Below are 23,062 nucleotides of genomic sequence, written 5' to 3'. Positions count from 1 at the left end.
TCCAAGCTTGTTTATGCTGTTCCAAAAATCAACTTAATACAAAAGGGGAGTGGAGGACAAAGACATCATTTACCATGTCCCCTCAGGCAGATAATTGCAAAGATAGTGAACACCCTATGCACACAGGAACTAAAGCTGGAGACGCTGACAATTCAATATACTAAGGGCTTTTGTTGTCTAGTTCTAAGAATTTTACTGCTGGGCCGCCATTGTCCATCAGCGGAAGCGGATGACTCTTGACAGGTGGAAGCTTCTAACTGGAAATGTGGTCCTGATGTCCTAGAGGAGATCTGTGTCAAGGGTAACTCCTTCTGCACTTCAACACCAGCCGCTGTCCTAAATGGGGATATTTTAGTGCATCACATAAATCAAAAATAGAAGACTATGGGACTGAAAGAATGACTGGGTGATGCGGTTTACAGTTGGGACGCTTCACTTAAAGACTTTACTACAGAGTTTGGCAAGAAAGTACATAAAATATGATTTATATCCCTGTCATTTTAAGAATGTCACTGCTTATTTCCACTTCCAAGACCACAGGAAAAACATATAGCATTCATTCAGGCTTCCCAATTCCCCGACAGCTCAGACTACTAGGAATGGACATGAAATGGTGGTGATCAAATAACAAATTAATAAATACATGCTCTAGCTATCACATACAGTTTTTTTGTCATAAGCAATGAGGCATCACTTTCCCTTTCTTTACGAGCAAGTACCGAGGCCCACCACTGCCGCTGTCTATGTAAACATGAATGTTCCAGGCGGCTGACAATGTCTGTCAACAAGTCCTGCCATCCTTTGTCACATGTGTAGCTATTCCTACGGTGCAGGTATCCATATAGACCAAAGTACAAAGTGACACTTTAGGTTAGGGCATCAAAATAACTTTTATACCCCAACCAATGAGCTCTGAAGCACCTATTCAAAGCTAAGCCTCATATACCTGGCAGGAGCTTTGACTCGACCACAGGAGAAGCTAAAACATGTCCAACATGAATCACAGACTGATTGAATGGGAAAACATGCCCGAGAAGCAACCCCTGACTGTTTGGATTCCTGATTTATTGGAGACAAACTTTTGGTGGTAGACAAACTTTTGATCATGAACTCCTTGCACATCAGAGGTAAAGCTTGGGAGTTCACCTACATGGGTATGAAAAGTGCTACAACACAAGGGTTACATCCTCTCAATGTGGTTCTCATTTCAACAGTTTGGACTCTGCATGCCATTCTCTAACTCGGTGAAGTGCAGTAACATCAAAACATGCCTGTGCCATCAAAACATCCCTTTGAAAGCCCGAGAGAATATAATGTCCCAGGAGGTTTGGAAATTTGTAAATATAGTCCAAAACTTGCATATCTTTACAGTGAATGGCAAAGGTGGGTACCTAAGGCAGCATGATGTAAGGTGAATTTAAAAAAAAAAAAGAAATGAAAGAAAACAACAACTCTGGCTGTGGCTAATAATACAGTGGTACAGCAGCTTTTTCCAATATGTCACTAAAATAGTTCATGTGGTAGCCAATTTTTGTAAAATAAATAAATAAATAAAAACACTCATGAAACTTAACCTTTGAAAAGCAAACCCCACTTTAAAAAGAAAAAAAGACGTTTATTTACAGTTGTGTAAAGGCGACATGAGGCGGATGTGTTGGCTAAATGTTATGGACAGAGCTGTTTCATAAACAAGTTGACTACAAGACCATTTTTGATAACCTGTTTATGCGATGTATTTCGTTTCCTAAACAACTTTCGAAACTTCAGAGGCAGCGTAAGGCTGTGCTTTCAGGGAGTAATGTTACATGCTGTTGTCAAACAGAAAGTGCGCAAAACTCAATTGCAAAGTTGGTATATTTAAAAGTCCATCGATATCTGCTACACTTCCCCATCATTTAATAAACAGACTTGGACGTTTTTCGAAGCAGAGTTGTTTACTGATATTGTCGGCATAAATGTTATCGAACAAAAAGCATTTACAGTGTTCAAATGTCAACTTTAAATTCGACTCATTACGTACTATTGCCTAGAGCCGTGCACTGCAGTTTGGTAGTACAAACTTGTTGACAGAGCAGACGAGCTACATTTAAGATGTAGATGACATAAGAGATCCTTTGTCTATTAAATGTATGCCGAAATGCATGGTGGCACCTAACATTTCTTAAAATAACTTGCTTTAAGTCCCTAGGGGTCAGAGTGTTTTCCGAGAAGAAACAATAGTTAAATAGTAACATTTCCGAAGGGAGTTCGTGGCTTGGTTCTCTCCATACATGTGAGCACAGCACTCCACAGGGCTGGAGGTAAAGCTTGTTAATTATTGTCAGCTTATTGTCAACAAATGTCAACTTACCTTCTGTGCAACGCATCCCATCACGAAGAGTAGATATGCTGTCATAAAAACATGGGCCCCAAGCGACGTAGCACAACTCATTTTCCTCTAATTGTTCCTTTTTAATGCGACGCACAGTGAACCGTATCCCGCTCCTCTGCTTCCCTCTCATTCACCTGAAGTGTCGGGAGCGCGCTTCCATCGTTCATGGGCGAAGCAGAGCACAGGGTCAGACCCCTGACTGAAAACTCTCCTGTTCAGGTCTTAATAGTAACTTCAACGTTATTTATGTTAAATCCATTTTAAAAATCTAATTCAAAATAACAACAACATCGTTGTGGATTGTATGGCTGTAGCTCTAGCCTGTGCTGTTAATGATTTTTATAAACATAGGTTATATCATTTAGGTTTAGCTTTTATATTTCTGTTGCCAAATATCAATTCCTTCTCCTAATGTAGCAGATACAGATAAGTTGCATAAATGCTGCACAATAAGTGAAAAACACTTACTATGACACAGCTATGAATTTGAATCTATTTCCATATTATTTTGGAGCATCATATCATAGATAACAGCTTGTGTCAAGGTGAGGTCAAGGTTAAATCTATGCTTTTTGTGTCCTTGTAGGCCTACTTTAATTTTGAAACATTCCTCATTTATTGATGATTTTTTAAAATTATAATCCAAAAAAGTATGCTTTGTTTGTGGTTGAATCCAAAATGTATATTACTTTAGTGTATTATATAATCTAAGAAAAACACAGGTATGTTTCCTCTAATCTGCTGTTACAAAAGTCTCCAAATCTATCCTGCATTCTATGTATTTAAGAGAGCACCACCTCTAAGAGACTCACTTGCTAGTTCTGATTTGCCCATACCTAAATACATTTGTCAGTGACATTACAAAGGGTATCTATGTGTGGTGGATGCACACAGTTTGATTTTAATCCAAAGTGCCACTCCTTCAACCACCCACACTCAGGATCTCAGACAGGCATCATAGCTATTATCTCATGCACCAATCCAATGTGATTTGACCTTTTGACAAGCCTATGTGGGCAAACCAGTAGAATGTGAAATGCTTAATTTGATGTCTGCAGAATAATGTTGGGGAATATATCTAAACAAACAATTTCCCAAGAAGGAAGGCTATTGGCAACACAGACTGGGGAGTTTTGATTTAGGGAAGCATTATGCATTTTTCATATCATTACGATGGCCTATATTTGGGTTGCAGAAAAAGTAATTTAAAAAAAATAAAACTGCAAAGAACCTGTTAGATCTATATGTTGTCCTCAGACCAGGGTTAGGGTTTGTCCCATGTGTGAGACAGCAGTGGTAAGACAATGCCATTCTTAAGATAACCACTAGATGGCACCAAAGTAAGATCATTTGAAATCCAACACTGACTTGAAATTTGTCTTTTAAAATAAATGTTCTTTTTTTACCTTGCGCCTTGTAGCCTACTTTGATTTGCATTCAACAGTACAAAGTGGATATTACGAGAATGATCATGGTATTGGACTTTGTTTACATATGCCTAACACTTAATTCATTGTACATGGATTATTGTGTCTTGTACAACAGTGGCAAAAGGTAAATGTGTAAATTTCATAATTTGTGATTTGTAGAATTGTGCAACTGCAGTAAAGGTTTTGAGAAGGTGTAACTGTTGTGTTGTGATTGTTGAAGAATTTTTTTTAAATGTGTACAACTCCTGAAGCTTTTTTTTCTTTGTGACTTCAAATGTAGCCTACTGATACACATATGTAACTATTTTCTACAGCTTTCCATTGATCTTCAGTTGTTTTGCACTAATAATACCTTCAGAGGTATCTTGTAGTTGGTGCTTTTCAGGGGGACCCTGCATTGGGTGTTGTCCATGGTTCAGAACATTTCAGACATTATGTTGAATTTTTATGCACCAATTTGTGCCTATTCTGCATCATTTTTTGGTGTATATGTCTGTAAAAGAGTCAAAAATAAAGGTCCTCTGTTACTTTCATGTTTTATTGAGGGGGACGTTTCCCCTGCGTCTCCCCCCAAATCTACACCTATGCCCCTGCACATGATTTTTGAGTTAAGTTCAGAGTATTTGCTTTCCTTCTTACAAAGATGAATATTGAGGTTAAATTGTCTGTGAATATCCAACAGTTAACAGCCTCAGTGTTTCACTGATTATAGTCTAGTCCAGTATAGGTACATGATGTTATTGGGAAAAGCCTACAGATGACTGAATGTGTAAATATTTTAAATAAAAGGCCAATATATCATCTTAACTCAAATCCTCTCTGTGAAATCTAGTATAATCCCATTACATTGAGCGGTGGTATTATATAATCGTGCATTCTGTGCAACATATGGCAGCAGGCTCAAAAAGTGGCATTGGCAGCTTACTGACTTTATATGGTGGCATCCACAACTGTAGGTTTCTGCAGTCTGGCTGCCACTGCTGAATTTGCAGAAAGGGTGCAGCTCTTTGCTCTTTGACCACAAGAGTGAAGCACTGTACCATATCCAACAGATCTACCAGCAGTATATATATTATATTATATATCATAGTGCGTGTAATAAATGTAGCTTTGTCACATGTATTTGCAACATAATTATTGCATTTATATTTTTGGGGGGTAATTAAAATCCAAACGTCGTGTGCAGACCCGCCGTTGTCTGTCAAGCCTTATTTGTTCTTCCAGATGTGTTTGCGCCCTCTGTTCTGTTTCCCGTCGGACAGTTGAGAGACGGAAACCAAACAGCCACGTAGTAAAAGCAAAAGGCGAAGCTCGCGAAAAGGTGAGCATTTATTGTCTTTTGTTACATCTTCCAAAAATGTCATTTTGCAATTTACATATGGGCTTTCGTAAAGTACTCATGCGACAGAAGGTAGTTCGTTGATCTATTGAAAATTGTGGTGAAATCACTCCTCTGCACTGGCGCTGGCGCTTCTAGCTAGCGAGTTAGCAAAATTAGCTTGACAGGTTCCGTCGTAAACACATATAGCTCGCTAGCTAGCTGTCTCGCCTGTCTGTTCTCCTTGTCATTAGCCGGTAGAGTTTTACTAATCCCACTCAACACACGAGGCCAATAAAACGATCGTTACATGTACGTTTATCGATGATTATCTTGTTCTTACGACTTCTGAATCGGTGACTTTAGCAAGACAGTGTGACACCGTGCTGACAGAGGCTAACGTTAGCTAAGTTAAATAACTCAGCTCCTGCCAGATAGCCAACTTAGCAACACAGTCTCTGAGTCAGTGGTTATCATAAATAACTGAAGCATACGATGGGTATATAGCTTTAAACATGCTAGAGTCTCGGATAATAACGCTGTCACCGAATTTAAAGCCGACAGATGCTATAAATAAAGACTGAACCTTTTGCCAAAGTCTTAGTTAAAATGCATACATGCAAACCGGGCCACGCCTGTCGATAAATGATAACAGTATAGTTGAAAGCATTGCTTATTATTCTCTGTATTGTTTGTGCAAATTGAGCAATCATGTTGCAGTTGCTGCTCTCTCTATTAAACGGACATTCCCCACAATCTTAACTAAGCTGAAGTATGACAGCTGAAAGGCGTGGATCTCAGTGCATGTCTGCTCATTGATAAGGCGCATGTCTAGCTCATCAGCAGCTTGCACAGATTCCTACATAGATTTAATTAACTGGATTTACTCTAACCGCACCATAGCCAATTAAAAATGAAACGGGATACTGTCAGTTTTGGGCTGTCATATTCGTGAACGGGGTTTATCTTATCTATTTCTCTGTGTCAATGTATAGGAATTCAATGTTAGTCACTAGTTAATCTATATTTAACGCAACACAATCTACTTAACTACCAATCCAGTTTGTTAGCACTTGACTCTAGCTTATCTGTAAATTAAAGCAGGCTGTGTGGTTACATAACATCATTACTGTCCACAACAGATCACTTCTGATGAGCTACAGCTTCTTCTGTAATGTACATTGACCTTTGTATGTGTCATACTCCCCAAACAAGTGCTGAGAAATTATAAAATAGATGTTAAACTTAATGTTTTCTCTCTGTAGTGCTGTCGGTGTGCAGAAGTGTTCCTGGACAGTGACATGCTTACAGCTGACCTGCCTCCCAGGAAGATGGTTTTGTGAGAAGTTCTTTCCAAAGGATCACCAGCAGCATTGTGACTGATCAGTTTCTTCATGGAAATGGATACTAACCAAACAGAGGCAGCTCAAATGGAGGCGAATGCGAATCAAGAAGACCATGTTATAAAATCCAAAGTGGAAGGTGAAACACAATTGAAACAACAAGGGCTGGAGGACGCACAAAACACAAAAGGGGACATTTGTAATGGTAAGTACTGATGCTGTCTTGATATGATATGATAAGGTTTCATTGTTTATTTGTATGCACTGAAATTGACATTACCACTCTCACAACCATTGAGTGGCAACCAAAAGGTGGCAGCTATGGTTTTGCAGAGCTGTGATACTTGGAGAAAGGACTAACTTAACTAGTGAATGTCTTTAATAAGTAAAGTCTGTCTAAATATGCAACAATTCCTGCGTTAAAATAGAGTTTTCTGAATCGCTTATGTACACGTAGCCCAGCATCAGGGAAGTAATGTCACAGTACAAAAAGTCTGTTGAGGGCAGTCTTTTTAGAAAGCAGCATTTGTCAGTCAAATCAACAGGACTTCAAGGCATTGTTGTTGTCTGTGGACAGTTTTGTAAGAAATATTTACATATTATTGCATGTTTCATTAATAGCATACAGCGTTTGGGTCAGTAATGTGACATCCCTTTTGAAAGTTTCACTGTTAGTTTGGCACTCAAGCAGCGTTTTGATATTTGTTTTCTCTGTGTGAGTGCATTATGATGCAGATGCTGACTGTTGTGTGTTAGCCATTCAGGGGAAGTGACCTTGCTTGCATAGCCTAGAAGTCATTTTTATACTGGGCTCACATGTAATATATTCCTACTGGAATGACTGCCCTGCGATTAGCTCATTTCCAACTTTGTTCCCTGATCTGCAAAGTTCTTTCCCCTTTAGGCATATTACTGGTAACACTTGTATCCTACCATGCATGACCTGTTTTGGTGGCTCCTACAAAGCCCGAGGCCTTCCACTGCTCCATGTTACACGGCTCTTTGGACTGATGTGTTAAATAGCTGAACTGAATTCTAATTAGTCATCTTCATGAGGCTACTATGCTCGTAGTCAACAGTGGTCAAGGTTTAGGAAAAGAAAAAAATAGGTCAGTATAAAAAGACTGCAATAGTCTTAGTAAGTTTGGGAAAAACTGGTATTATTTTGTAAGGATTTTAAAACATTAAAGAGTTCAACTTACCTGCTGCACTAGGACTCTGTGGGCGTGGTTTGATCAGATTTGTTTGTCTTTGTTCTGGTAACATACACCAACAATCCCACAGCTGTCATCAGGTTTTGATAAATCTGTCACTGAATTGTGGTTTGTGCACAGCCTTACGAGGCACCACTTTTTTCCAGCTAACCCTTTCCCATTTCGAACCAGTGAGAAAAGCACAGGCAAAACAGCACAGAGAAAAAAAATCTCCAATAAAATAACCAAAACTGTTCCAAATTTGGTAGAAAATGATGTGCTCTTGTTTGACCTAATCGCCCATATTTTGAAGCTGGTAGAGATATAGGTTTTCAGGGCCTTTAAATGTGTATGCCTTGCAAGATGAGCCCTTATTGTGCTCCTTGACACAAGAGTAGGTGCAGCTCAAGGGGATGCATCAGTAGCCACGTGCTGCATGAATGTTTCCAGCCACTTTTTTTTCACTAAAAGCTTTTGTAGCTTGACAGAGTCGCCCAGCAAGCTTGCCAAGTAGAATAACATTCACTTCGCAGTCTAGTTCACAAGAAGTTATCATGACTAATTGTCACGTTCCTCAGGGCTTCTCTTCCCCCTCTCTTTCAGGTCCTGTCAGTTCAGATGCGATGCCAAATGGAAACGGACTGGCAGAGGACTTTGGTGCTGCGGGGAACACCCATATAAATGGGCCCCTGCCGCCGACAGCCCCTCCCCAGAGCACCAGCTCCCCTGTCAACTCCCAGAGCCAAGAGCCCTCTCCAGGTTTGGCTGCTTTTCCAACCATGATGCTAGAGAAGTCTGAGGGGGCTACTAGTGCTGAGCTCACGGTTCACAAGGGTGATTCATTGCAGTCGCTCAGACTCAGTATGCCTATGCAGGAGACTGAATTGTGTAAGCATAAATTTATGTGGAGTGAATGCCCCCTCTATACCCCCTGTATTTTAACCTCATTTTCTGTGGGATGTTTTGCTTTTTTGGCTCATGTACACATCCGTCTTAACTCCCTTGTATGTGTATCATCTAAACAGAAGGATTCAGTGAGTCTTCCTTTTAGTTGTTTGAGTCTACCCCCTTTCTGTAACTGGCATAGGCATTTGATTGCTTGACTAGAATTTGGTGTGGGTGCTTCTTTTGGAGCAGTGTTTGGACTAATGGCTGCGTTTTTGAACTAATCCCTCTCTTGTGTTAATTTTTTGGTGGTATTTTAAAGTTGGGCACAGTTGCCCTGTTCACATTCATGAAATGTGATCATTTTAGGCTTGGTGCTAACTGCGGTAATTTTGTTTGGCTTCACATTATAACTCCCACATGGCGTATATGCAGCAGCACAAGCATAATTCTCTAACATCTCTTTTGTTGGCACATGAACATGACTGATCCAGTGTACATCTCTTGAATGCATTTACTGAAATCTTCATTCAAATCATTGTGATATTGGCAATACAAGCTAAATAGCATGTTCGGGTTTTTCATATGCGTGTACACCAACCAAATGGAGACTGTCACCCTTGTGTGATGTGAACTGTAACACCCATACTGTCACCTACGCTAAAAATCTGCAGTGGCTGTCAGCAAAAAAAGAGAATATTGCAGTGCAGTTTTGACTCTGTAATCAGTGTAGCTTGTACCAAAGCACGTTTCCTGCCCAGTGACTAACATGAGGAAGTTTGAATAATTTCTTTACTTTTGCTGGTTGAGGACAGGATTCAAGGCACTCTTGACCATAAACAAACAATACTATACATTCATTTTCCATTTAATCAATGATGCAAGGTACAGATCATTGATAAGATTCAAGTTTTACTGTCCTACAAAACTTGATTCATGTGTACATAAAGAGCTGTAGTGTAAGTGCAGTATGTGATGATGGGTAACATTCCTCATTTTGGCCTAACATACTTTCCCTTTAGCCAACAAGAAGCCATCATTGGAGATGGAGAATGAAGAGAAGATTCGCTTGGAGGCTCGCCGGCGCCTGGAGGAGCAACTTAAACAGTATAGAGTGCAGAGACATAAGGAGAGGGTGAGTGACTGGAGTAGCTGTCAGGTTATGGACAGCACCAACTCTTCCTCTGTTTGCCCTTATGGTCCTCATGTTTCCAAAACCAGTTTTAGCAACTTCTGCATTATCTTAACGTGAAATTTCAAATATTTTTGATGCTGTTTATGCAGTGCTCGACTTCTGCTACGTGCTCGTGGACTTATTCATGCTATTTCCTTGAAAAATATAGCCCAGAAAATAAACAGTTTAAGAGCTATAGAGGCCACAGCTTTTCACTTTTGAGAAAGGTTCAGCATTAGTGCAAATTTGGCATCAGAGTACCCTATATGTGTGTATTTCTTTATAGTTTCTATCACTGCTATTCCTAATTTCATGTTTCAAGCTGAGCAACCTTGCGTTAGATATGATAAGAATGGCAATACCATAGCTTGTTTCTTTTTGTTTCTAGTCTCACCGTTCCACCCCGAAGATCAGGCCATTCAGTACACTCGATCCAGAGCTCATGCTGCATCCTGAGGCCCTGCCAAGGGCTAACACTGTTGCCATGACCAAGGAGTATTCCTTCCTGAGGACCAGCGTCCCCCGTGGTCCCAAACTGGGTAGCTTGGGGATTCCTCCTTCCAAGGAGAGAAAGTCCAGATCACCCCGCCCGAGCAAGATCCACTCGTTGGCTGACTACAAGTCTCCTGAGAGTGATGGTGCGAATGGAGGAGGGGGAGGAGGCGTAAGGACAGCAGATAACACCATTAGCTCCACCATTAGCTCAGTGTCCACTTTGTCTGAGGTCAGTGTGATGTCAGAGGGCAGCGTCTGTGAGACAGAGGGACAGACTGGTGCCTCGCTCCATCTTGGGGACAGTGTCTCAGAAATTGACGGCAGTGAATCGGGAACAAGGCCTGGGAACGACGGCAACGACAGTGACAGCTCGTCTTACAGCAGCGTGTCCACCAGGGGGACATACGGGATGCTCTCTGCAGCTGTGGAAAGGCAGCGGGGGCCCTACACAGTGGAGGGGAGGGAGATTGCCCCTGAGGCCATGGGTCAGTTCCCCTCCCTGCAGGAGGTGCTGCAGGCGGCCAGTGAGGAGCAACACCTGCTGGAGATGGAGCAGGAGAGAGAAGGGACAGCGGAGCCTCGCAGCCGAAGGGACAGTTTCTCAAGCAGGTATTTGTCAACATCAGATAGGGAAGGAGTGAAACAGTGACTACAAGTAAAGGCATTAACATTGTGTTTACAGCTAATTTCAAGCCAGTGGTTCTTTGAGATAGTGCTTGGTGTGAGCTGCAGTTCCTCATATTGAAGGAGCTGGAAATTGAAGATATTTGGCTTTTTTTTGTAACTGTGGATTACTCAAAAATATCAATCATGTAAACTGTTTGAAATTTCTGTCATTCCACTAACTGACTAATCATTTGAGCACTAATGTTGCTTACCTTTGTTCCAGTGTTTCTTTGGAGAGTTCAGTGATGGGCCATGATGAAATGCTGCAGGTGTTGAAAGAGAAAATGAGACTGGAGGGTCAGCTGGAATCTTTGTCATCTGAGGCCAATCAGGTGATGTAACACGTTGATTTCTGTAATCATAGTTTCTGTTCTGTCATCACAAATCATGAATCACCCATTCATGCATATTCTTTAAATGAGTGGACAAAATGCAATAGTAACCATTAAAACCATCCAATACAGAAATATGACAGACTGCACACTCGAAAGTTAGCCTAGGGCGTAATAAACATTTCTTTCTCCCCTTCATATAATAATAAAGTAAACGCTTCCCTTTTACCATTTGATTGTATTACATTCAAGATGTTTCTGTTATTATGTTCATGTTATGTTCTACATAAGACCTTCTGACTCACGTATTTAGTGGTATGACTTATTTCAGCTGCTGTATATGATTATATGGGCCTACTTGAAAATTTGTTATATTTCCATAATCTATAGATTAAATATTGTTATATATTTGCTATATTGTGCTTATATTTGCCAATTGGACATGTGAAGGTTTACTGTATTAGGAGCAGTGTATCATTTGTATCCAGTATCTGGTTTCTCATTAACTGAAGTCTTATGTTAGTATGCTACCATTGCTAGCCGTGTATGCATTAATACTGCTAATTACAAATCAGTTAACACCGCAGTGTGATTTGTATCATTTTCAACTTCACCTTTAAGTGTCAGTAATGATAATGCTTACAAATTCCAGGTCATATATCATGGCACCCAAACATATTCAGTTTAGCTTATTTGCTGTTAATTTACCTGGGCAGACTGCCCAGACAACACTATATTAAAAACCAGGATTGGACATAAGTTGGACTAATTGGGAACAAGTGCTGACCAAATGACTCTGTCCTCCAGGCTCTCAAAGAGAAGACAGAGCTTCAGGCACAGCTTGCTACAGTAAACGCTCAGCTGCAGGCTAAGAAGGAGGAGGCTCAGGTTAGCCAGGAGAAGCAGAGCGCCCTCACTACAGAGGTCGGCACGCTGCGACAAAACTGCAGTCAGCTAGAGAAGGCCATGGTCGAGCTCCAGGGCAGTCTGGAGAACAAGAATGCCAGTCTGGCTTCTCTGAGCAATGACCTGAAGGTGGCTGAGGACCAATACAACAGGCTGATGGGGAAAGTCGAAGAGATGCAGAACACTGTAACCTTGAGAGACAACACAGGTGAGTGACGGAGAGAGTGTAACAATAAACAGTCAATATCTCTGCTTGTGCTTTGAGTTAATGAACTACCCAATGTGGAATGCGAATATTTTGACTACTGGTGTGCATATCCATACTCGTGATTAAATGATGTTTTGGTCTTACACTTTTGCAGTCCAGGAGTTGCGTCAGCAGATGGGGAGCCTTCAGAGCCAGCTACAACAGGTCCAGCTGGAGCGCAGCACCCTGCAGAGCCGCATGAAGACTTCCCAGGCTGAAATTGACTCACTCCAGCAGCTCCGACAGTGGTACCAGCAGCAGCTAGCTCTGGCCCAGGAGGCAAGAGTACGACTGCAAAGTGAAATGGCCAACATGCAGGTAAGGTTGGTCCTAATGTGATTGGTATTTCATGAAGGCTTGACATTTGTCAGACATGAGTTGACGTGGAACTTTAAATCTCGCAGGCTGGACAGATGACTCAGATTGGTGTTCTGGAACATCTGAAGCTGGAGAATGTGACTCTGTCCCACCAACTTACTGAGACCCAGCACCGCTCCATTAAAGACAAAGAGCGTATTGCTGTTCAGCTGCAGAGCATTGAGGTATACCTTTAAACATGTCTTTCTGAATATGCTGCTATCAGGTTTGAGGGTTTATTTTCCACTCAGGAAACAACTAATACCTGAAGGTCAATATTCACTCAAGGACCTTAGATAAATTACCAGGACTAAAGTTTTGTATTTTTTGAGAAAAACCTTTTACTCTCTCTGACTTAGGCTGACATGCTGACCCAGGAAGCTGCTTATAAGCAGATCCAGGATGCAAAGAGCATGGTGGAAGATGATCTGCAGCACAAACTGGAGGAGTTTGAGGACGAGCGAGAACGCTTGATTAAACTGGCCAACACAGCCAGCACCCTGGAAAGGGAACTAGAGCAGGTAGTTAAGTCATTTGTTTTCCACTTTGTGTGGGCAGTACAATGTGTTTTGTATTCTGCTCTAACCTGCCTTTTACGCTCCATCCCTCTTAGGCGAACTTAACCCTTTCCCAGAAGGACGTGCAGCTGCAGTCACTCCAGAAAGAGCATCTGGAGTTGATGCGCCAGCTGACAACCACTCAGGAGAACCTGCACACCAAAGAGCAGTCCATCAACCAGCTAGAAGCTCGCTACCTGGAGCTGGAGGCGCAACTGGCCGAGCTGCAGACAGAGAGCAGCGCCAAGGATGACAACATCCAGTACCTGCAGAATGAGAAGATTGTCCTGGAGGTAGCGCTGCAGGCAGCCCGGGCTGACAAGAGCCAACTTGACGAGGGCGCTGAACGGCTCGGAGAGGATGTTCTGGTGGCTTCAGATGTCTTGGACCAGCTCAGACAGGAAGTCCAGGTCAAAGCCAGTCAGGTATGCTACAGGAGGGAGGTGAAAAAAATACAACACCTATGGAACTGGAGGTCATGGCATGGAAAAAATAACCACAGGTGTAATTAAAACATTGCCAGTGAATTTACAACAAATATTACCATTCCCTGATGTGTTTGGACATCATTAAAGTTACAAATGTTATAGTCAAATACTTTATCAGCCATGATGAGCAGCACTTCTTTTGGCATAAAGCGCTGAGTTTCAAGTGACTTGGTTAGACATGGCATTTCTCATAATCCCTGTTTTTTCACTCTTTTGATGAAGGTATGCATTTTCTATTCAGCTTAAGCAGTGGAATTCCAGAATTTAAACATAATTCACTTAGCTATTTGAAATGTAGTGAATAATAAAGGGCCTTTGTTACAGATTGAAACTCTTCAACAAGAAAATAGTTCCCTGAAGAAACAAGCTCAGAAACTGAAGGAGCAGTTCCAACAACAAAAGGTAAGACAACTCCCTCGCTCTGTACATGACATCATCTACAGCCCTGTGTTGCCGGGTAAAGTTAGTAAAAGTCAGTGCAGACTGTGTAGACTTGATGTACATTTATTATTTTATTATCTACAAAATCTCCCAGCTGGCAAAGGCTGATGCTGATGCTGTCACTGTCACTGTTGTGGGAAGATGTATTGTAGAAGCAGATGGCTGTCATCTCTAAAGAGAGCTGGTTGACACGCCTCAGTGGATTGTGCAGTGGTGGATGCTGCTCATTTAACATCGACAGGCTGTCATAAAGAGGGTGGAGTCTGTTGACATTATGACAGAAATGTGCATTGTATTGGATTTCTTTCAAGGCTTGAGTTATTGTAGACCTCTCAGACTCTTGCATTAACATTTACATCGGTCCATCAAAATGTATTTGTCTTCTTTCAGCAATCCACAAAAAGCAGCAGAAGGAAAATCTGGCTGCATTATCAACTAATGTGTCTCTTCATTTCTTCTGAAGAAACTACATGGATAAGAACTCAGTGGTGGGTGAGGTAGTGTAGCATTACTGGTAAACTACTTGTTGAGGGTATACAGGAAGTTAGATGAGGTGTTTAGATGCTTTGTCCATTTTTGGCTGTTAAACAGTGAGAAAATGCAGTCTACTCAATTTGTGCTGGTGTGTCGACTGGCAGCTACTGTGGTTGTAAATGTGTATCAAACTTCCCTCTTTTCTTTTACGCATTGACAAGTCTACTCCTTTCTTCTTTTCTTTTTTATTTATTTTTTCTGTTTCTACATAATACAGCTGCACATAGCACATTTGTACAGCTGTACCGAAATAAAAATAGTTAAAACTCTTTAAATATCCTAGAAAGCTTACTTGAAATATGCATCACAGCTTTCCTTTGGTGGTTTTGTGTACTATTTTATAAAATATCCTGCTGCCTCAAATGTATATGTGTAGTACACAATTATTATACATTTGCTTTGTTTTTATATTTGTATATAAAGTTAATGATTAGATTCCTTACCTGCAGACTCCATTGCAGCACATTGAAGTGTTTGAGAGGAGGTTTTTCAAATGTCCCACTTAACAAAGACAGACTCCTATATTGAAACCTAACCCCTGGAAAACATTCAATCAAGTCAGCTGTAGGTTACATAAAGTAACTACCATTACAGCCACTGTGCGGTGATACTTATACAAATAGCATATGGGATTTGTTTTTTTCATTGGTTGTTACTCTTGAGTGAAAAATAGATCTGGCAACCAGAGCTTGCTCTTAACACTGTAGGTTTGGAGCCTTTTTTAAAATTTAATAATGTTTAAATACGCCACCTCAAGGTGAGAGCGAGAGAGAGAGCGCATGCTTGTGCACCAGAGAGAGAGAGAGAGCGTGTGGGTATGGACAGAGGACGTGATAAAAAACTGTCCTTGATCATGAAGGCCAGAGTTACTCAACAGTTCTCTGAATTGTATGAACTGTAGACTGGATTTTCTTCTAACTTTGTTCAGTCAGAGTGACAGCTGAGTCATAGCCCCAATAGACAGGTCAAATGTGCATCAGGTTCACTTTACATACGTCCTTGTATTTATTTACTTTTGGGATGGTGGCAAAGATTTTGCTGTAGCGGCCTGCCACATCTGAACGTTACCATTGGAAACACTGATGTGACATTTCTCTCTCTCAAGCCCAGAGATGATGTAGTGTGGGATTTAAATACTGTTGCAGCCTTCTCTCCTGCACGGCATCTACAGTATGATGTGAAAAGTATCTTGCCTGCTCTCCCAGTCATAACAAAGGGAGAGAACGTTCACTTCATCAAATAGACTTACGTTTATTGTCTTTCCAGGTGATGGTGGAAGCCTACCGCCGGGACGCTACCTCCAAAGACCAGTTGATCAGTGAGCTCAAGTCCACCAAAAAGCGTCTGTTGGCGGAGGTGAAGGACCTGAAGCAGGAGGTGTTGGGCGTTCAGGGGGAGAAGCAGAAGGCAGAGCTGGAGCAGGCGCGGCTGCAGAAGGAGGTGGTGAGGGTCCAGGAGCAGATGAACAACATGGAGGCCCATCTGCAAACCATTCAGAAAGAAAGGGATCAGCTAGAAACACAGATCCAGGTTATTATAAAAAATATCATTTGTTCAATATTTCTTATAAAATTTACTTCACTAAGCACTTAAACAGTAAAAGTGAAGTATATGTCGATGTGCTGGATGTGGCATAAGCTGTTGTAAATAAACAGGTTGTTGTCAGCACTTGAAGTGTGAATCCTTTTTTAATGTGAAGCGTTGTGTTTTTCTCCCACTTCAGTCTTTACAGTTCGATCAGAGCCAGCTCGCAGCAGTGACCGAAGAGAACGAAGGCTTGAGGAAACAGGTGGAGCAAATGGAGGGTGAAGCCAAAAAGTGAGTCATGTGCTGCATAGAGATTTGGAGAGCTTGAATGACTCCCACAGTAATGACTTGGACCACGGTGCATATCTCTGTTATCAAGTGCTATTTATAAATATAAATAAAGGGCATCGCTTATACAATTCCTGTTCTCCACATAGACATCTGAGTCAGTACATGTGGTTTGAAAAATCCATCCACGTTACTGTGATCCATTTGTTTGTGATCTGTATCTGTAAATGGTGTGTGATTTTAAAGATGTACAATCTGCATATCCACATGATGTGTTTATATGTATATATAATCTGCTGTCAGAGCGACCTGATTTCCCCTGTGGACATTTTTACTTTCTTATCTGTGTCTAATAGGGCCATCTCAGAGCAGAAGGTGCGCATGAAGCGACTGGGGACAGATCTGACCAGTGCTCAGAAGGAGATGAAGGCCAAACACAAGGCCTACGAGAACGCTGTGGGCATCCTGAGCAGGAGGCTCCAGGAGGCTCTGGCTGACAAGGAGACGGCCGAGGCAGAGCTGGTCAAACTCAAGGCCCAGGTGTCAGATGGGGGAGACAGCCAGGTCTTACAGGTACAATACAAACCTGCCGGACCTTTACAGTTACATAAAAAAGATTCACAGCCAGGACATATACTTTGATGTAGAGTTTCAGACAATTAAAATAAGGAAAAACATTCTTCTAGTGTGTTCTCTCATCCGTTTAGAGTTCTTAGTTGAAAATAGGGTGCAGTATCTGTGTAACTCTTTTTCTACTCACTTTAGAAACATAAAGGGGCCTGAATATGATGTTGATGAAGCCATTTTTCACTGGATAAAATCAAGAAATGTTTGTCTTTCCACTCAATATTTATGCTGAAAAATATAATACATCATGTTTGTAATACTCATACTGAATGAGGAATTATATTATAATTTAAAAAACACTCATTTTTATAGCTTTTGTCTTAAGTAACAGAACACAGATATGAAAAAATATGAATAAGATAGTTTTCAGACTACCCTTGTCCTCTCGATCTTAGAGATATTTTTGTCATTTCAGTGTGAATATAATCCTGGATAAAAGCACCTGTTGATGAACTTATATGTATTAAAATACACTGTGGTTTTATTTGTCATCCAGGAGAAGATTAAGGCTCTGCAGGCTGAGCTGCAGGCTGTCACAAACAGCAAGACTATGCTAGAGAAGGAGCTGCAGGAGGTGATCACCCTCACCTCCACGGAGCTGGAGGAGTACCAGGAGAAGGTCCTGGAGCTCGAGGATGAGGTGAATAATGATTGTTTTGTGTCATTTTGTGGTCATATGTTCAGGTTTTTAAACAGAACTGCTTATTATGTCTCAAAGGAATTATTGTATGATGCCGATCACAACCCTGTGTGAGCATTATGTTTGCATTTCTGTAATCACTTGTGTTTTTTTAATATCAACGACATGAAATGATTCCACAGCTACAAGAGTCACGATGCTTCAAGAAGCGAATTCGAAAGTTAGAAGATGCCAACAAGAAGCTAGCACTCGAGCTGGAACATGAAAAAGGGAAACTGGCTGGACTGGCACAGTCCCACAATACACTGCGGGAGCATTCCAACATTTTGGAGTCTGCCTTAGCTAAGAGAGAGGCGGATCTGGTACAGCTCAACTTACAGGTGAAAAATGAGTTGATATATTTTGATTAATCCCTGTGTTGTAATGTGTTGTTTTATTGGTGTGCCACAATAGAATACTATGGTTAATAAATTTGCACATTATACATTTTTAAACAGACCACTTTTGTGTCCATTCATTTTTTTTTTACAGGTTCAAGCTGTTCTGAAGCGTAAAGAGGAGGAGGACCAGCAAATGAAGCAGGTGGTTCAAACTCTACAGCTTGCCTTGGAAAAAGAGAAAGCCAAAGTCAAAGACCTGAAAGAACAGGTAGGAGCTTCAAGCTGTACATCAGGATGCAGTATGTTCTGCTTCTTAAGTGTAAATACTCACTGCTCATCATTTTCATATTACCTTTCAAATGATTCCAGAGTCTGCAATTAGAATATATTTGAATGTTTACTTTGAGATTATTTGCTTGGCACGAGGTACCATGCAAAGCCTCTAAGAAACATAAAAGTAAGAGAGCTGAGTTGTTGCATGTACATGTAGTAAGTGCTGTAGCTTTTGTCTTTTGCTCTCCAGTCTTTGATGTGGAGCATTTGTCTCTCTTGGGTTGTTGTACTGATGTGATGTGTCCTTTAGGTGGCAGCAGCAAAGGCTGAAGCAGCACACAATAGACGGCACTACAGGGCAGCCATGCTGGAGCTGTCCGAGATCAAGAAGGACCTGCAGGCCAAAGAGGACCTGGTCAAAGCTCTGCAAAACGAGTCCCGCAAACTTCAGTACGTGCATTTGCCTCATTAAAGAAAAAAGTGATTTTTGGCATATTACTTTTTTTTAAAAAATCAAATATTGTGTTGCATAATCTGTAGCAATTGTGTATCTTTTTCACTTATTTGTCATTATATATGTCATAATCTGCAGGGCTCAGGATGAGCAGCATGCTCAGGAGGTTTCCATGTTCCAAGAGGAGCTGGCTGAGGCCCATTCACAGCTCCAGATCCTCCAGAAACAGCTGGATGAGGAACTGGCCAAGCAGCCCCTCACCAACCAAGAGGTAAGGAATCTGAGTGAGGCTTAGGCGGAAACATTTAGCTGACGATGAAATTGACAAAGTGAATCCATGGTCTTCTTCCTCTGACATGATTGACACAAGCAGCTTATTTGATAATATTGATTTTCATAACATTAATATTAGAATCATTTGAATTGATTATAACAATTTTTGACCATGTGCTTTTAAATCAGTGTCCTGAGTTTTCATGAAGAGTTTGAAGGTTTCAGTTCTCATATAGGTTTTAGCCTTGGTTTGAGCCTTCACTTGTTATTAGACTGTTATTATCAGTTACACTGATATCTAACATTGACTCACTCAGGTTGAAGACCTGAAGTGGGAGGTGGAGCAGAGGCAGAGGGAGATCGAGGCTCAGAAGCAGCAGCTGGAGATGATGGAGCAGTGCCAGCACAAGGAGCTGGACAACGTGCAGAGAGCTCTGCAGGCAAGTATTCAGTTGATTGTTAAAGATGGGCATACATCTTTCTACTCAACTAGACATTAAAGAGGATAAAAATGTTACTGTATTTACAAATACGCTGAATTACTTTTACCTAATTGAACATTTGGTGTCTGAGGGAGACTTACTGTAAACGGAACACTGTGTTTTTTCTGTATTTGTAGTATTTGTCTTTACCAACACCTTCCCCTCTTTAAAAGAGTTTATGACTAACAGATCTTCTTCTCTGTCTCAGAACATTAAGGTGGAGCTGGAGTCTGTGCAGGATGAGCTGAACAACACCAGGAAGGACAAGTTCATGCTGCAGGCCAAAGTGGGTGAGCTGAGGAACAGCATGAAGACGGTTCTACTGCAGAACCAGCAGCTCAAACAGGACCTCAAGCAGAGCCGTCTAAGGAAGGTAAGGCACAGTATTTTTCACTCAGAAACTTTTAGTGCTTTTTAACAAGCTTTCCAGCCACCGCACCCTTTTAAATTTTGGGTAAACCACTAAATACTTGTGCTAATTTAAACAGTATTTGCTTATCTGCCATCATTCGTGCCAATATATCTAATCAGCCAATATTGGCCTAAAAACTTGGCCTACTCCTTGTGTGAAGTGACTCTTTAGTTGTCTTGGCATGAAGACTTTCAGATACTTTGAATATCAAACAGTAGTTACAAAAAATATTAACTACCATCAGACAAAATTTGAAAAACATAACTGAAATACATCAGTGTTTTTAGCATTTCACATAAGCAGCAGTGAGTAATGGCTGTTTTTTAATAGCTGGGGTGTAACCATTATTTCTATGAGTAATGCTTACAGAGCCCCCCGCCCTCTCTTTAGACAGATTTTAAGGCCAGTGTTGTAAGTATCATTCTAAATAATTAATGCCTGCTGAAGATAAATGACTACATACGTCCCTGTAATGATGGCTTTGTTTGAGCAGCAGCGCATGGAGCTGAAGAGTGAAGGGAACCCATCCAACCCAGTGACACCAGTCAAGATTCCAGACTGCCCAGTGCCTGCCTCCTTGTTGGATGAATTGCTGAAACCTTCAACTTCTGTCAACAAAGAGCCCCTCAACAACCTGCACAACTGTCTACGGCAACTCAAGTAAGCCAAACTAAATGAACTGGTCAGCATTATCGTACCAACGTGACATTTTTTACTGTGTTGTGCTGAGCAGTTATTCAAATGCCAGAATACATGCAATGTTTTTCTTTCTTCTCAGGGAGGAGATGGACAGCCTCCAAAGGCAGATGGAGGAACACACAGTAACAGTGCATGAGTCAATGAGCTCATGGACAAACACAGAGGAGGGACTGGCTGAACTGGAGCTTGAAAACAACATCTCCAAATCACCAACGCCACTCCGCAACATGGTGGTGGATAATAATAATGAAGCAGAACAGCAGCAGTCATAACAGAAGACCTTTTCTCAGGCCGTTCGAGGGAGAGTGGAGTTTTATCCACAAAGGCACTTTTTAGCCCCTTATTCCCTTTCTCTTTTCTTAACAATTGCTGCCAACATTTGGCATTCTCCCATCAGCACATACGTGCTTTCGCAGAGTAATACTTTATATACCATAGCTTTATTCTTTTCTCTTTATTTGACAGTTGTTTATATTTTTGTTATGCTTTTGTCACATTTATTTATTTAGATTTAAAGAATTACAGCTTATCTGACAGCCTCTCAAAGAGGATCCCCCTTCGACAAATATGGTGTAGTTGTTTAACTGATGTCTCGGGCCAGTTTCTCTCAGTTTTTCCACACTAAAAGGTATTTAGGCATCATCCTCCTCATAATATGAAATCAGTGGCTTTGATGCTGCTAATTGATGGCTGACATTATTTCAAAAGTGTTTTTGGTGACAGAAACAACCCATTATTCTGTCACCAGACTGGCTATGAACTGTTCTTCCATTTCTTTGTGCCTGTGTGAACGAGTAAAGTTTCCCATCTATGATTTAACTGATACGGTTACACTTCCACATAGTTTCTAAGCAGTTGATAAAACAGCATCACTCCGTTTCATGAAGTCAAAAGTCATGCACAATTGTGGGTCAGTTTTTTGTATTGCCTCTTGTTAAAATGCAGTGTTTCTTACATTTATTGTAACCATATCACCTTGGGTTCTTACATTATACTTCTCAGTTCTATACGGAGGTGTTTTGTCTAGCATGGACTGCAGTAATTCATACGCAAAAAAAAAAAAAGCCCCAAGCAATCTGCAAGGAAGTGCAAAGTGCTTAACATGCTGTAAAGGACTAAGTGGGTTTGAATGAGCATATTTCTGCTGAGGGTGGGTTCAAGATGTAATATGTTATATTGTATATGTGTGCAAATTCTTCCTGAAGAGTGGTTTATTGTGAAATAAGTGAGTCACATCAACTGACATTGCACACTAGAGGATCGGAGCTTAACTGACAAAGGGAGAAAATTGTATGATGAAGCAAAAATGTTATTACTTTTAACAGCAGGTGCAATCAGATGTTTTCATTTTCTGTTACATTTGGTACATATTGTATTTACAAAAAAAAATACTACCCCCAAATCAAATGTTGTTTTATGGCTGTTTCATGTTTTATGGGGATAAGTTAATTGTTTCCAGAGGTTAATATATTAATATGTTTCCTTTTTTGTATGATTGTAAATTCATCATAATTGTTAAATAGTGTAACAAAGATGAAATACAAAATATCAAATGCAAACCATAACTCAAAGCCGATAGTAATTCTGGTACAGCTGCGCTAAAATGTCATTGTGGAGGGGTCTTTGGATGGTACAGTAGCTTTCTGCATGCAAATGTGCTGCAGCTGCTTTGTTGGTGCTCATTCCCACACTAAAACAACTTTTTTAAAACACCATTGTATGCTTATGAATTTCCAAAGGGACAATAAATACTGGTATTTTGAGGAGAATGCTTACTGAGGCAAATAATAAATATCTTGATATAGTGTGTTCTAAAAAAAATCTTTTTGACTGTATCTTCCAAACTACCTTTCACTGTCATGTTAGGTAGTATGTAATAACATATAGGACACCTGCGCTCAGTGCATAAACCTTACTGTATCTGCTTTTTTTTTTTCTTCAAATATTGGAAATGATTCATTCCTGTTTTAAAATTTGTTTTGGGAGATGTGATTGTATTTATCATAAAATTGCACTATTCATCTGTCATAATAGTTTCTGCTCCTTCATTGTATCTTGTCACAGACTTTTTAAATATGCCCAAAGTTCTGCTCTGTTTCTCTAAGGGACTGTTGGTTATTTATTAGAGGGGAGAGCATGGTGCAAAAAGGGGAGGGTGTGTAAAATAACTTTTAAGCACTGAGGAGGGACTTGTGTTTTCATTTTGACTTTGGGGATGGGCATACAATTTTAAATGGCTGTATTGTGTATTGATTTTTCTGCATTTTTTT

General features: G+C 40.7%; 2 protein-coding genes across 3 annotated transcripts in view; one reads left to right on the top strand and one right to left on the bottom strand.

Annotated features, from left to right (window-relative positions):
- Window positions 1-2,472, bottom strand: part of si:dkey-112e17.1 — a 41,529-nt gene extending 39,057 nt beyond the window's left edge. Inside the window, exon 1 of the mRNA XM_042487780.1 lies at window positions 2,351-2,472. Within this exon, the coding sequence (XP_042343714.1) occupies window positions 2,351-2,431 (81 nt within the window). The 5' untranslated portion in view covers window positions 2,432-2,472. The remainder of the gene's footprint in view (window positions 1-2,350) is intronic.
- A 2,591-nt stretch (window positions 2,473-5,063) lies between these two features.
- Window positions 5,064-21,859, top strand: golga3 (golgin A3). 2 transcript variants are annotated; one of them, XM_042488347.1, is made up of 24 exons: window positions 5,064-5,122; window positions 6,385-6,667; window positions 8,259-8,414; window positions 9,563-9,675; window positions 10,103-10,818; window positions 11,099-11,207; window positions 12,015-12,321; window positions 12,476-12,678; window positions 12,765-12,902; window positions 13,077-13,238; window positions 13,331-13,699; window positions 14,087-14,164; window positions 16,004-16,267; window positions 16,461-16,555; window positions 16,909-17,125; window positions 17,676-17,819; window positions 18,002-18,199; window positions 18,351-18,467; window positions 18,783-18,922; window positions 19,065-19,197; window positions 19,517-19,639; window positions 19,890-20,054; window positions 20,587-20,753; window positions 20,872-21,859. In XM_042488347.1, exons 2-24 carry the CDS (start codon window positions 6,514-6,516, stop codon window positions 21,062-21,064), a joined length of 4,461 nt encoding a protein of 1,486 aa, XP_042344281.1. In that variant the 5' UTR covers window positions 5,064-5,122; window positions 6,385-6,513; the 3' UTR covers window positions 21,065-21,859. The 2 variants fall into 2 exon arrangements, with proteins under 2 accessions (XP_042344281.1, XP_042344280.1); XM_042488346.1 differs by having other exon boundaries at window positions 8,259-8,543.
- The last annotated feature ends 1,203 nt before the right edge of the window (window positions 21,860-23,062 follow it).

Source organism: Plectropomus leopardus, chromosome 6 (assembly GCF_008729295.1).
Source record: "Plectropomus leopardus isolate mb chromosome 6, YSFRI_Pleo_2.0, whole genome shotgun sequence".
NCBI lineage: Eukaryota > Metazoa > Chordata > Actinopteri > Perciformes > Serranidae > Plectropomus > Plectropomus leopardus.
The sequence above is the reverse complement of the archived record's forward strand: the minus strand, read 5'-3'. Positions and strand labels throughout refer to the sequence as shown.

Bases quoted from the DNA above. Each gene is read 5' to 3' on its own strand.
- golga3 (XM_042488346.1), top strand. From the start codon at position 6,514: ATGGAAATGGATACTAACCAAACAGAGGCAGCTCAAATGGAGGCGAAT. The intron at 6,668-8,258 runs GTAAGTACTGAT...CCTCTCTTTCAG, and splicing joins AAAAGGGGACATTTGTAATG to GTCCTGTCAGTTCAGATGCG. The intron at 9,676-10,102 runs GTGAGTGACTGG...TTTTGTTTCTAG, and splicing joins TGCAGAGACATAAGGAGAGG to TCTCACCGTTCCACCCCGAA.